Source organism: Pelecanus crispus, chromosome 10 (genome assembly GCF_030463565.1).
Source record: "Pelecanus crispus isolate bPelCri1 chromosome 10, bPelCri1.pri, whole genome shotgun sequence".
Lineage (NCBI taxonomy): Eukaryota > Metazoa > Chordata > Aves > Pelecaniformes > Pelecanidae > Pelecanus > Pelecanus crispus.
In genome coordinates this window covers 5,770,220-5,784,091 of record NC_134652.1, presented here as the reverse complement: position 1 = coordinate 5,784,091, position 13,872 = coordinate 5,770,220, and the positions used below count along the sequence as shown (strand labels likewise).

The following is a 13,872-nucleotide window of genomic DNA, read 5'->3' as shown; positions in this document are numbered from 1 at the left end:
AAGCTGCTAAAGTACTTCTGAGATCTTCCACTGAAGTAGTGAAGGCTACTTTCTGGAAAAATTAAGGATGAGTCCTACTCTGTAACTGAATCATGTCCCACATGTCCGCCTTGGCTTTTCACTTCAGATTTGCTGCGCAACCTCCCTGAGAAAAAGAAACTGGTACTCATTTGTAAAGGCACTATGTAAAGGTGGAGTAGTGGTTGAATGTTGCTCTTCAAAGTGGTACCTTTGACACTGTAATTAGGGATTTGCATTTAAAATGACTGTCGGCACTGTAATTGCATATCAATATGTATAGTGAACGCATCTTGTAAGAATTTAAACCACTCTGTTGCACGACATTCCGATTGCCCCCATTCTCCTAATGATAACCGAGCACATCAGGGCACCCGAGTAACGCCTGTTCTCCAGAGGTGGGTGTCGACCGCATGTTTTCATAGCAGCACATTTGTTTTCTGTCAGTTAAGTTAATTATGAAGTTTCAACGCTTGTTTTACAGTCCCTGCCAGCAGTGCAGTGCCTGGGGTTTTGGGGGATGGGGGTAGGGGTGTTACACCCTGGCCAAAAGTATGCAGGACAGCAGACTTTTTTCCCCACGGAAAATCCGGGAGAAAGCCATTAATGAATGAAGCAAAACAATAGATAACGTAGTCACGCTAAACCTAGAAAAGCTTTCTGCAAAGCCCAAGCTGTTTAAGTTTGCTCAGAATATGGGCGTTCTGGCCATCTCAAACTTCCCCCGTCCTCTTTTCTGGCCAGGATCCTTCTAGCCCCAGCCTGTAACGTTAACCCCTTTCTCTCCTGCCAAGCGTACTCTTTTTTTTTTTTCATCCTTTACGTGTTTCTTGCTCCCCACCCTTCCCTTGTGTGCCCAGACGCTTACTCCAAAGCCACCTCCTTGGTCCCCACGTGCGGTAGCAACACAAGAATCCTGCCACGAGTGCTGCTGGCTTCTCGCTCCCTCCTTTGCCCAGGAAGCCACTGGAAGCTGGAGCTCTTGCCACAGGGCGTTCTGCTGCTTTCCGAAACTGAGATTTCAGAGGCAGTGAATGATACGTCTTGGGTAAGGTGGCAACATCTTCACGAGCATCCAAGAAAACTTACTTTCGTAATAGCGTGCTGTCATATTGCAGGAAAAAACAATTTCTTCTGTCCCGACCCCGACTGTGAGCAGGGCTGAGGCTGAATGTCAGGGCAAACTCTGGATCCCTGACAGCAATACCAAAACTTTCATTCCTTTAGAAGAATTTGTAGTATGCAATCTCTAGATGAAGCCTCCTATCATCGAGTTCCATTTGAAAAGTAGGAGATGAAATATTTTACAAGTGAAGTCTCTCAAGCGTAACTATTTTTCAGCCCACATTTTCAGCGTCTAGCAGTGCCGATAAATGTCTCCTGGCTTGAATAGCCATTTTCTGTGAAAACGTCATGGTGGGGGAGAAATAATAATTTCTGGGTTTATAGCGCACAGATTAGATAGGTAATTGACAAATACATTTGTCAGTAAACTAAGTAACTAAGTTATTAAACCCCCAGAGACTTATCTCGGTTATTCTGGAAAGTGAGATGTTTATTTTCAGTTTTGTGTGCACCCATGTGAAACCTATAAAATTCATATTAAGAAACATTTATATTTTAATACTCAGATTAAGATTCACATCCTTACCTGATTTAAGAAACAAAAACCGTAACAGCAGAAGGTCCTTAATATTAGTCCCCTTACTTGGAATTGAACTGCTAATTAATGGTTTTCACATAAGACCTTGTGATATATTTTATTTCCTTTACAGTATTTAACCTTTGACTGTCTGTCAACAAACATACTTCCATTTTCTGTGCTATTTATTTAAGAAAAAATATTGGCTAGTGTATTACAGGTCTTTAGTAGTCTGTAAAAGAGCTTGAAGCAGACAGTGCTGGCTGAATTGTGCAAAAAAAGAATCGTACATCATGGAAAAGATAAATATACTCAACTGGAGTTTCAAACTTTTGTGTGAGAACGCTATAAACTTGCAGTAGTTCTTGACGTAGTTAAGTATTTAGCTTAAGATTTGCAAACTTTGTAAGATGAACCGTTAAGTAAACACTTTATACTTTCATTGATTAATTACTGCTTTCTTGAGGCAAGGATGCATTCGCTTTACTTAGGTTTTGAACTAGGGTATTGACTTACTGAATTATAACCGTTCCAGATGGGTTTCTGTCAACAGGGCTTTTGTTAATGTATTTTGAGCCTCTCTTCATGCCTTGGCTTTGCTCCCTAGAATGGCCGATATCAAAGGATACCAAGCCTTGGCTTTGCTCCCCAGAATGGCCAAATATCAAAGGATGCCAAGCTAAAAAAGACACAAACATCCATGGAGAGAGGATGACTGAACAAGGAGTTTTCCCTCTGCATATAATCTTTTTCCTAGCTACGGAGATAAGGCTCCAATGGCTTCAAACAGTAAGTTACCCGAGGAAGGCAATGTGATGGAAAAGCAGATAGCTTTTCTGGGAAGGGTAGGATGAAACCCCACAGTAATTCACTGGTCTTTGAATATTTTGCTCCTGCTTCTAACTAGGAGCTTATAAGATCTTTTCTGAACCTGTATTGCTTTTTCTTTTTTTTAAATTAAAACCTGTTCATCTTTTCTTAAAGACTTGTCTTTATTTAAAAGTAAAGGGGAAAATGAAACAAAACCCAAAAGAAACCCTGAAGCTTACTGATAAGTAATGGATAAACAAATGATAATTTGGAAACACTTTACCATGATATCCATCCATATTATACATATATTTTTATATATACATAGATTAAAAAATATAGAAACGTATAAACATTTTCAAAGTTTTTCTTAGACCTTTTAACACTGTAATGATTTTAATACTAAGGAAGTTTTGCTGTGGATTGTTCCAGATTACTACTTTACTACTTTGGTCACTTCTGCAATCAAGTAATTCTCCTGAAATCTCTTGTCTTGCACAGCGTAGAAGTTACTGGAAAACAGCAGATGTAAGGGGTTCGCATTGGAGCTTTTCTTGGGAACGCTGGAGCTTTTCTTGGGAACGTTGGAGTCTACGTGGTTTCCCACCTTCAGGTACTAACCAAGCAGTTAAGTAAGTTTTGCACACTTGTGGTTTTGTGGTCACAGTTCGATAAGATTTTGTAATGTTCCCTGGAGCAATTAGGTTTGAATTCTGGCACTTGGGATGCTGCTTCCACCTGCTCGGGCGGCTGGTTGTTAAAGATTTTTTCCACTGTTTGTAGGAGAAAAGACTATGTATTTGTCTGTGTCGTTGATGTTGCTGGCATCCTCGGTTTCTTAGGCGCAGCTCATCTAACACCGAACAGCATTTCATCCTGCCCCTGGTTTGTAAAGTTCATCAGGTCCTCGGTTATCGGGTGCCTGATAAAGATACGCTTAAATAATGACAGATTGGTAGTCTGTCCAAAAGTTTAATCGCCTCGTAATGAAAAAATTGGCTGTGCTCGATTTCCAGCTATTAGTTCTTGCTAGACCTCGCCTGGCTTACTTTGGGAACGATGCCTTTTCCCTCGGAAGGCGTTCGTGTGTAATTAACCGGCCTTTCAAACCACCTTGGATGGGCTAGGAGGGCACATGGCGAAGCGGCCTCCGTCCCTGGGCTCCAGCAGTTGCCCAGCTGCCAAATTGGATCAGCCGGCTTGTGGGGGGATGGCAGAGAGGGGTTGGGTTGGGGTTTTCATTTTTTTCCTTTCGGTTGATTAACCTGCTGCTAATTGCTAGTATCCACCTCTCCCTGGGGCTCAGAATCTCTGGGGAAGCGGGAGGGCAAGCAGAAGCTCCGGTCCCGCTGCCTGCGGGCACCCCAGGCGCGCTCCAGCGCCGGCCATCGCCTCCCAGCTCCTTCTCCAGAGCCGGGAATTTCTCAGGTGGCCGCATGCGGGAGTACCTGGCATTCCCGGCGGGATGCCTGACATTTGCATACATTTGCATGTCTCGCTTCAACTCTTTCTGCCAGGGGAGGGGCGGCCCTGCCCTCCGCATCTGCTCCTCCACCCAGCTTGAACGTTACCGACGCCGACTCCACATCGCCTTTCCCGTAATTCCTGAAGTGGGGAAGAGCGTCCCGGCCGGCAGCAGCCCCGTGCCAGCCCCGCCGCCGGGCCCCGCTCGCCCCGCGGGTCCGGTCCTGCGTGGGGTGGGCAGCTCGGTGGGGGTGCGGGGGGTGTGTTATTGGGGGGGGTTACGGGTGGGGGGTTACTGGGGAGGGGGGGGTGACTGTCCGGGGGAGGCGGAGGGAGGGTGTTACGGGGGGGGGGGGGGGGGGAGCGACTGGGGGGGGTGTTACTGGGGGGGGTTACTGTCCGGGGAAGGCGGAGGGAGGGGGTGTTACTTGGAGGGGGGGTGTTACTGGCGGGGGTGTTACTGGGGAGGGGGGCGGTGCTACTGGGAGGGTGTGTGTTACTGGGAGGGGGATGTTACTGGACGGGGTGTTACTGGGGAGGGGGGTGTTACTGTGGGGGGTGACTGTCCGGGGGAGGCGGAGGGAGGGTGTTACTGGGGAGGGGTACTGGGGGGGTGTTACTGGGAGGGGGTGTTACGGGGGGGGGGGGGGCGTGTGACAGCCCGGGGAAGGCGGAAGGAGGGGGTGTTACTGGGAGGGGGGGTGTTACTGGGGGGGTTGTTGCTGGGAGGGGGCGTGTGTGACTGTCCGGGGAAGGCGGAGGGGGGGTTGTTAGTGGGAGGGGGGATGATACTGGCGGGCTGTCACTTGGGGAGGGTATTACTGGGGGATGTTGCTGCCCGGGGGAGGCGGGCGGGGGGGTGTCACCGGGGGGGGGTGTTACTGGGGGAGTTACTGCCCGAGGGAGGCGGGGGGGGCTGTTACTGGGGGGGGTGTTATTGGGGGTGTTACTGCCAGGGGGAGGCGGGGGGGGGTGTTACCGGGGGGGTGTTATTGGGGGTGTTACTACCCGGGGGAGGCGGGGGGGGGTGCTACCGGGGGGGTGTTTTTGGGGGTGTTACTGCCCGGGGGAGGCGGGGGGAGGGCTATTACCGGGGGGGTGTTATTGGGGGTGTTACCGGGGGGGTGTTATTGGGGGTGTTACTACCCGGGGGAGGCGGGGGGGGTGCTACCGGGGGGGTGTTATTGGGGGTGTTACCGGGGGGGTGTTATTGGGGGTGTTACTGCCCGGGGGAGGCGGGGGGGGTGCTACCGGGGGGATGTTATTGGGGGTGTTACTGCCCGGGGGAGGCGGGGGGGGTGTTACCGGGGGGATGTTATTGGGGGTGTTACTGCCCGGGGGAGGCGGGGGGGCCGTTCCCACCGCCCCGCCCCGCCCCGCCGCCCTCCCCGGCCGCGCCGCCCCCCGCGCGGCCGCTTAAAAGCGGCGGGGCCGCGCTCGCCGCCCCACGCCTGCCCCGGGCCGCCGCCGCCGCGATGCCGCTGTGGGGCTGGAGCCCGCTGCTGCTGCTGCCGCTGCCGGCCTTGCTGCTCGCCGCCGCCACGGCCGCGCCGCCGCCCGCCTGCCCGGAGCGCTGCGAGCGATCGCGCTGCCCGCCGCTGCCCGCCTCCTGCCCCGGCGGGGCCGCGCTGGACGCCTGCGGCTGCTGCCGCGTCTGCGGGGCGGAGGAGGGCGAGCCCTGCGGCGGGCCCGGCGGCGGCGACCCGCCCTGCGGTGAGGGGCTGGAGTGCGTCGTGCCGCCCGGCGCCGGCGTCCCCGCCTCGGCCACGGTGCGCAGGCGGGCGGCCGCCGGGCGCTGCCTCTGCTCCAGCAGCGAGCCCGTCTGCGGCAGCGACGCCGTCACCTACGCCAGCCCCTGCCAGCTGCGGGCCGCCAGCCGCCGCGCCGAGCGCCTCCGCCAGCCGCCCCTCATCGCCATCCAGCGCGGGGCCTGCGGGCAGGGTAAGCCGGGGGGGGACGCACACGGGGCCGGGGCCGGGCCCTGGCAGGCGGCGGGGGTCGAGGCCGGTGGCCGCTCCGCCGGGCTGCGAGTCCCCGGCCGGGGGGGGGGGGCGGTCTGCGGCGGCCGCTGCCCCCCGGCGGGGAGCGGGGAGCGGGGAGCGGCCGCGCCGTGCGGGCGGCCCCGCGGTGAAGGGGCTCCCCTCCTGTCCCCATCCCGTCCTGTCCCCATCCCGTCCCGTCCCCATCCCCGTCCCCATCCCCGTCCCCATCCCCGTCCCCATCCCCGTCCCCATCCCCGTCCCCCTCCCGTCCCCCTCCCGTCCCCATCCCGTCCCCATCCCATCCCGTCCCCATCCCCTCCCATCCCATCCCGTCCCCGTCCCCATCCCATCCCGTCCCCGTCCCCATCCCATCCCGTCCCCGTCCCCATCGATCCCGTCCCCGTCCCCATCGATCCCGTCCCCATCCCCATCCCCTCCCGTCCCCATCCCGTCCCGTCGGGCGGCTGGCGTGGCCGGGAGAGCACCAGAGACGAGGGCTGGCCTTGGCTCGCCTTTGGTATTCGAGTTCCACGAGAAAGTAGAGCAAGAATGCGCTGTTTGTCTGCGGCTGCCAAAGCGCCAGGGGAAAATGAACCCCGTCGCCAACTTCAAAACCGAACGTCTCTCCCCTCCGGCCCCGGGGAAGCGATGCCCGGCGCAAAACTGGGGGGAAACCGGTTGCAAAATCTCCAGAAGCCGGCAGGGATGGGGACCCCAGCCCGACCGTGCGGCTTCAGCAAAGTTTGGAGCAAGACTCGGAGCGTGCTCCCACCCAGGCGCTTTGGCACAAAGAAATGCCCTGGGAAATAAAGCCAAGAACGCAGAGGCTGTTAAAATCTGATCGCAGCCAACGAGCGCGGCGTGGCCGTGTCAGCAGAGCAGGCAGCCGGCTGCCTTTGCCCCTCTTAGCTGATGCGCTCTGATTATTAATAATAGAATTGCTGGAGAGGGGGGATGCTCGTAACTAAACACCCTGTTAAGCTGACTTCAGGGTTTTTGGGTTTGGTTTTTTTTTTTTTTTTTGTTGGAGGATGGGAGTGCCCGTCGAGGAGTAACAATGTAACTACTAGTATTTTTCCTCCAGCATTACTATTATTATTATTTAGTTGTTGTTTCAGTCGAATCGGATGTAAGTCGAGTGCTGGGAGCTGCAGGACGGATGCTAATTGTTTGTAAACCATATAAAGACACGCTGCTGGGTTATGAAACTGTGGCTCCGCCGAGGGAGTTGCTGGACTGAACAGCCCAGTGAAGTGTTCCGTCTTGTAGGAATGATGAGTGCAGGATGTGACACGGCAAGGCAAAACCGTGCTGGGGGTAAACACGGGATCATCTTTACGAGATGCAACCCCTGGTATAGGCTGGCTTAAACCTTGTAAGCTAAGGCTGCATATTCCTTCCAAGCCATTTGGCACGTTTAGGGGGTAACAACATAAAAAGTAGCATGAATTAAGCCTGTACTTCTGAAGGGGGAGTCACCCTTTAGTAAGTCGGTGCTGTTTCACTGAGGACTGATTCTTTTGGTATAGGTCGTACCATTTCTGCGCTTCTTTCTTTAAAAATGATTCTTTTTCTAGGTTTAGCCATCATCTCTCCAGCAGAAGAATATTCTGATGTATAGTGGCTATATGTTCAGCTTGGGCAAAATACTGACCCTGCGTTACACATCAAACCTACTACTTTGGTATCAATACAACCAATTTTTCATACCACTGGTTTTCCCCTGGGTTTCAAAGCTGTGTTGTGCTCGGTGGGACACTGAGCTCTGACGCTGGAGACAACTAAAGCTTTCACGCCACAGTTTCCTGATCTCCAGTATAATACAACGCCTTGTGGTGTTTGTTCTCAATTCGTGAAACCAATATTGTTTTCTCCATCTTTTCTGCTGAACGTTGGCAGAATTTGGGGTCTGTTTGAGCTGGGGAGTAAAACGTGGCCCCGGGTAGGTTGTACAGAAAATGCACAGGCTGCATATGGACCTTGGATAGGAAAACTCTGCTGCCGGAGACACATCACGCGTACGTCCAGACAATCATTTTGCCCGGTTGCATCTCTGGTTGGAGCGATGCTTATTTTCTGTATCGCTAGGGACAAAAGGAAGGTGCTAGAGAAGCCAACCAGTAGCACATGTTTATCCCTAGACCAGAGCAAACATTGCTGCAAGCGAAGCTTTTTTCATATGTAAAGAACCTAAAATAAAAAGAAACTGAGAGTAGGCTGTAAAGTGCTCTTCCCTGGAGGCAGATTGAACCACTGTTTTGAAAAGCTGTTGCCTAATATGTGACTCCTTAGAGTTCTTATTTTTTAATTTTATTTTGAATTCATTTTTCAGGAGTGTTTGTGCTACCTGGAGATGGAGTTGTCTTTGGTAAAATATTTTTATGCTTTTGTAGTAACATGTATATAAATAATTGGTGCATACAGTGCAATGACCCAGGGAAACGAGGGAATGAGGATGTAGAGGAAGTGTTTGGAAAGCACTTTTTTTTTTTTTTTTTTTTTCTGTTTTTAAGTTTCACATCACTTTAGTAGCCGGTCAAGTACAATATTGTGTATATTGCATGAAATAAAGTAAAACTTCTTGTCTTTTTCAATTTTCATCTACTACAGTCCACTCCCGGTGCTGCTTTTGGCCTCCAGTGATTCTCGGTGCGTCTGTTCAGACGCCGGCCGCATTTATGAGAGGATGCGGGAGAGGCAGGGGAAGGTTGCTCTGGGTCCGTGTGCATGAGGGATGTTTTTAAGACTCACGAGTCCCATTTTGCCCAGGAAAAACTCAAGAAAAATTTCACAAGCCTCGGAGCTTACTCGAGCATCGGCCCTCAACGCTGCTGCGAGGCCGGCTGGCGGGCAGGTGCAGCCGTGCAGCACCGAGGGGCTGAGCCGGTCTCCTGCGCCGCGGTGATGGGCTCTGGGGTGCAGGGTCAGCCCGCAGCTCGCTCTGCGAGCCAGATACGCAGAAAAGGCAAGAGAGGCTCTATCTGGAGAGACCCCAGGAGCAGCGAGGGGAAAGCCCGGCTGTGGCTTTCAGCCAGGAAACGCGCCAGCTAAACGAGTGCGGGGAGCGCACGGGATGGGAGCAGGGCTGCAGCGTGGCCGGGCTCAGCGCTGTTCGAGGCGGGCGACGAGCGGGGTGACGCACTCTGCAGCAGGCGATGGACCCCTTCATTAGCGCCGTGTCCCCGTCTGGGGCGGTGCGCCCTTGCCACCTCTCCCCTCCCGCGGTTTGGCCGCGGGCAGCGCAACCGGCGGTACCCGTCCCGCCGCGCTGGGCAGCCTCCCCAGGGTGCCTGGGCAGATCTTCCCTCTGCCGCCGGCAGATGAGGCAGCCCTGCTTTTTCACATCCAAACCGCTGGCAGAGGAGCGCTTGCAGCACCGGCAAGCCGTTTCTGCACCAGCCTGGCCGGGGCTGCTGAGCTGCAGCTTCCGCAGAAGAAATCTTCGCTTTCCATGAAGGAGGGGAGAGGTGTTGGTAGAGGGTGTTCAGGCCTGCAAAGCGCGTGCTGGCGCAGCGCGGCGTGGGTTGGTGCCCCTGAAAATACAAAGGCGCAGAAAGACGGCGAACGTCCTCTGAGCAAAAACCACGACTGCAAGGACCAGCCCGCACCCGGGAGCGAGGTCGGTGCGACGAGACCTCAATGCTCTGTGTGATGAGGTTCAACGTGCTGGCAGGATGTTTTCTTTTTCTTCTGCAAATATGTTTTTGGTGCCCTTAAATCCCTCCTGCTAACCAAGGGAGGAAGGCTTGGGATGTTCAACACACAACTTAAACCAGCCTTCCTTCCCCTCCTCGCTTCTCCTGGCAAATGCCGGCAGGCGTTTTAGGACAGCGTGCCCTTCTCTCCATGTTGTGCTCTTCACGCTGTAAAGTACAAACTAACTTGGATTTGTCCTTTCGCCTTTAACCACGGTAAGAAGAAGAAAATTCCTCGTGGTTGCTCTCAGTTCCTAACTTTCCTCTGCCCCTTTTTGAACCGGATTTTTACATTTTCCTATTTTTATTAGGCTTACTATGTCTAACGTGGTATCCCAGTAACCTCAGCAGTCCTCAGCGCCTGGCACAGGCGGTTCACACCTCTCCGTCACAGGCGTGCGCTCACCACGATGTCACATCTGGAGCTCGATGCGAGCCCTTCTGGTTTAGGTTAAGCAGGTCGTTACTGCTTGCTTTGGGGGAAGGTGGAGGTGAGTTTAGGGGGTAACTCTCAGTTCTAGAAAGGGATCACTAACAGATGCAGGCTTTGCTGCTTCTCTTCATCACATTATCATTTTGTAGTTCCGGAGATGGGGCGGGGGGCAGAAAAAAAATCCATCACTCAAGCTCAGTTCCTTGCAAAGTGGCTGACTTTGTATTTTGAAATGCACCAGGCGAAACTGCATCCAAGTGACTCTGTGTAATCACCTGGCAGAAGAAAAGGACCTCCGTGGTCAATGAACTATTTGTCATTAATTGAGTCTTTTAAAAACTGTGTAAGAATGAGATCCGTGCAGCAGTAGATGGACCTGCCTGAATTCCCGTGCCTCTGGTAGGGATGGGGCTAACGGGCTGGCAGTGCTAAGCCTTGCAGGAATGAATAATCAGGGCAGGAAGAGAAACTCAGCTGAGAAATCTGGGAAGGTCAGGAACTAAGCCAGATATTTATCAAGAGGAAAGTTGGTGGTGTTGTTATGAACTAGGCTTTCAGCTGTTTCCTGAAAGATAAAAATGGGCACATGATGGTTCGTGCGCTGAAGAAATGTTGGGAGACCTTCGCAGGTTACTTGGCGCATGTCGAGTCTATTAAAAATGACCTGGGAGGACGAGGTGTTAAGGACGGGTTGCACAAATGAGTGCTCCAGTGCCCTTAATTTTCTTTTTAGCCACCTTCATCTCCCCCAGTTGCTGTGTTTGGGTGGTCTGAAAGTCATTATCTTCTGACTTTCCTCAGTCACTTTTGCAGCAGAAGGAGAAGGGGAGGGAGGGAAGAGGCAGCTGAAGGCAATGGAAATAAATAGCAACATATTTCCAGAAGAGAACCAATTCCCAAGTGTGGGATTAAAAAGCTTTTCCAAAGCCAAGTATTCAGCTCTGAGAGGAGGGAACTGTAAGAAGTGGTTTGTCTGAAGAAGCTCACCTTTTCCCCTCTCCACATCTCGATTTCCTTCGTGGGAGCCGGCAGTAATTCTGTAGTCTCTAGACTTCAAACAGTCAAGTCGGTAAACACAGATTTGGAACAAGGAAAGATTCAATCCTTTCATCTTCGGGTCTTTGAAATTTAAAGGTACCCGTGGACTGGACAGGAATACTTAAAGCCGTGAGTAAGCAGCAGGAGTCTTATTAAGTAGAGTTTGGATGTGATGGAGGCAGCGTATCCTGAGCAGTTAAAGGAAAGACTCTGCCGTCCAGGAAATAGGAGAAGCTGGAAAATATTTTTCAAATGTGAATTTACGTGTGCTTGGAGTGAAAGAAAGCAATGTTAGAAATAGAAACTGGGGTACTGTGGAACTTAACTTTTGTTGTAAATAAAGCCATTCCTCACTCCCATAAACCGCTGGGGCCTCTAGGATCCCTGGCTGGACTTGGCAGCAAGTCCCACCGCGTTTGTAACCGGGCCCAAGTGAATAGCTAGAATTTTTTTGGAGGCTGTGTTCAGGATGTAGGAAAAAAAGAAAGACTTTATGTTGCCTTCTGGATACAGGTCATTGTGATTCCAAAATTGGTTCGCCTGTCCCAAAGTGAAGAATATAACTAAAAAATAAGTCTCAACTCCCCTGTATCGAAGGGCTATAAAATAATGCATTGATCTTATACCAACTGATGATGTTGACCTCATATCTGGAGGTAAGAGGAGACTTGTAATATCTTAAACTTGTAAGACGGGACACAGGTGACTAGTTATTTGAGTTTAAAGTTTATTGAATTGAGAAGATCTTGGCTACCCTATTTTAGTGACTGGAGATGAATTAGGCAGCCAGACAGAAGAGCTCTTGAATTTGTGGGCTAATATCGGATACCCTGGTGCACTGACAAGGCGAAGCACAAGGCTGGAAGCCAGCTGGGTTGCGTGATTCGTTGCGAGTGCTCTGCCGGGCGCTTGTTTCTGGAGACAAAAAGATGTGCATGTGTGTGCACACACTGCAGAAAATACATACGCGTGCGTAACGTGTGAGTAGATCCTTGAGCCTCTGCTTTTATTGCGCACGAACTCTGCGGGCTGGCACCGGGACGGTGGCTGGTCCTGTCGGTGTGAGCAGCGGCACCGGTGCTGGGGCTGTGCTTAGTGTCACGGCATAGCTGTGCTATAGGCACCCCGTTAAAATTTTCTGTGTTACTAGTTAAACAAACCCCGTTCTTGTGCCCGTCACTTTTTCCCATCAAATTTTATCGGGGTTTCTCAGTCTTTCCATTTCCCTGCTCTTGTAAAGCTGCCTTTTTGGTGAGATGGGAGAGATGGATATGCGGTGAATAGTCCCTATATCCAGTTTTACAGGCTTGTTACCAGAAATATTGACAAGATGGAGCTCATCAAATTAAAAAAACACTTCATGTTTCTGATAGCAGTTGGATTTGCCCATATTTTTTCTGATAAACAACTGACAGATAAAATAATGCATATTAAATCTAGTAGCCATGCATAGAAGTTATCCATTGGTCTAAAATTTGAAATAGTTCATAGAGCAGAGCATTAGGAGAGGCTCACAACGTATTTCCAGAGGCCAATGTTGTTACGCCATTTTAGGGATAGTGAATCTAGGGCGGGGGAAGATAAAGAGCTTTGCTCAAGGTCAGCCAGTATGGCAGTAGCAAAGCCGAGAGCAAACTGAAATTTTATGAGTCCCTGCTCATTCTTCTGCCCCTTGCCAGCATTGCCGCTCCATTTTCCATTACTTTTCTTTTCCATTACTCTATTTCTTAAACTTGCACACTGCACTTCTGGCCACGTTCTGCAAACAGCATCGATGATCTGTCAATCTGCATCTGCAGAAAGTAATTTTGGAGAAGGAAAGCAGTGGGTGGACCGAGCACTAAGGAGGAAGAGAAACCCAAACAACTCCCTCCCCTCCCACCATCCTACCCCCAAAATGAACACAACCCCCCAGGAATCTCATACTTCAACCTTTGTGGTGGTAAAGGCATGATTCATTCCTTTTTCTGGGACAACGTATGCACTGTTTGGCATGACTGCCCATTCTGTATCAGAGATCTGTCTGTAGACCTCTATCCAGAAAGGTAAAGCTTGGCTAACCCTTTTCTTTTGTATTCAGACAATGAAAGTGGGCAAGCACTTACAAATAAAGTACAAATAATATTCAGATGATCCATAAAGTAAAGCGGAGTAGATGTGCGGATAAAAAAAGCCACTATGTAAATAGTTAATGTTGATAGGGGAGCAGTGAATATAATAATTAGAACTCTAAATATCATGAAAATATGCATATTTGGGTGAGTGGAATAGAAACCTGCTCTTCTTTTCACCTTTAAGGAGAAACTATACGTGCAGTGGAGCAGGGTGCCGTGTGACGGCGGCTGTCTCACCAGTGGCAGTGCCACCTCCTTTCCGTCATCCTTAAAATTAGGATGGCAGAAGCACCGTCTGGATTACTCCAAGTTCATTTCCCAAATGCTCATTGATTTCTGATGCCTACACTAAAACAAATCTGGATGGTCTTCGAGTGATTCTTAAGACACGTGTAGAAAACGCCACCAGAGGCTGAGGGATTTGTTCAATATGTAGATATTGTGGCTTTTGCGATACAGTTATGCCGGATTTATGTATTGTACAGTTCTGAAGCTGCAGAGTAGGAGCGGTGTGTCTTTTATTACTGTTTTGAGGTTTCTTCTATAGATTTGATTCTTCTGTGTATCATCTCTGTGTCACTGTCAGTCCTGCCGCAGCAAAGTGGTGAAATCAATGCCTTTGCCAGCTGCAGAGAAGCAGCATCTTAGGAGGCTTTTTTTAGGCTTCTATCTTAAG

General features: G+C 51.0%; 1 protein-coding gene across 1 annotated transcript in view; it reads left to right on the top strand.

The window, feature by feature from the left end:
• The first annotated feature begins 5,409 nt into the window (after window positions 1-5,409).
• HTRA1 (HtrA serine peptidase 1) overlaps window positions 5,410-13,872 on the top strand; it is a 33,336-nt gene continuing 24,873 nt past the window's right edge. Inside the window, exon 1 of the mRNA XM_075717607.1 lies at window positions 5,410-5,875. Coding sequence (XP_075573722.1) covers window positions 5,410-5,875 — 466 coding nt within the window. The remainder of the gene's footprint in view (window positions 5,876-13,872) is intronic.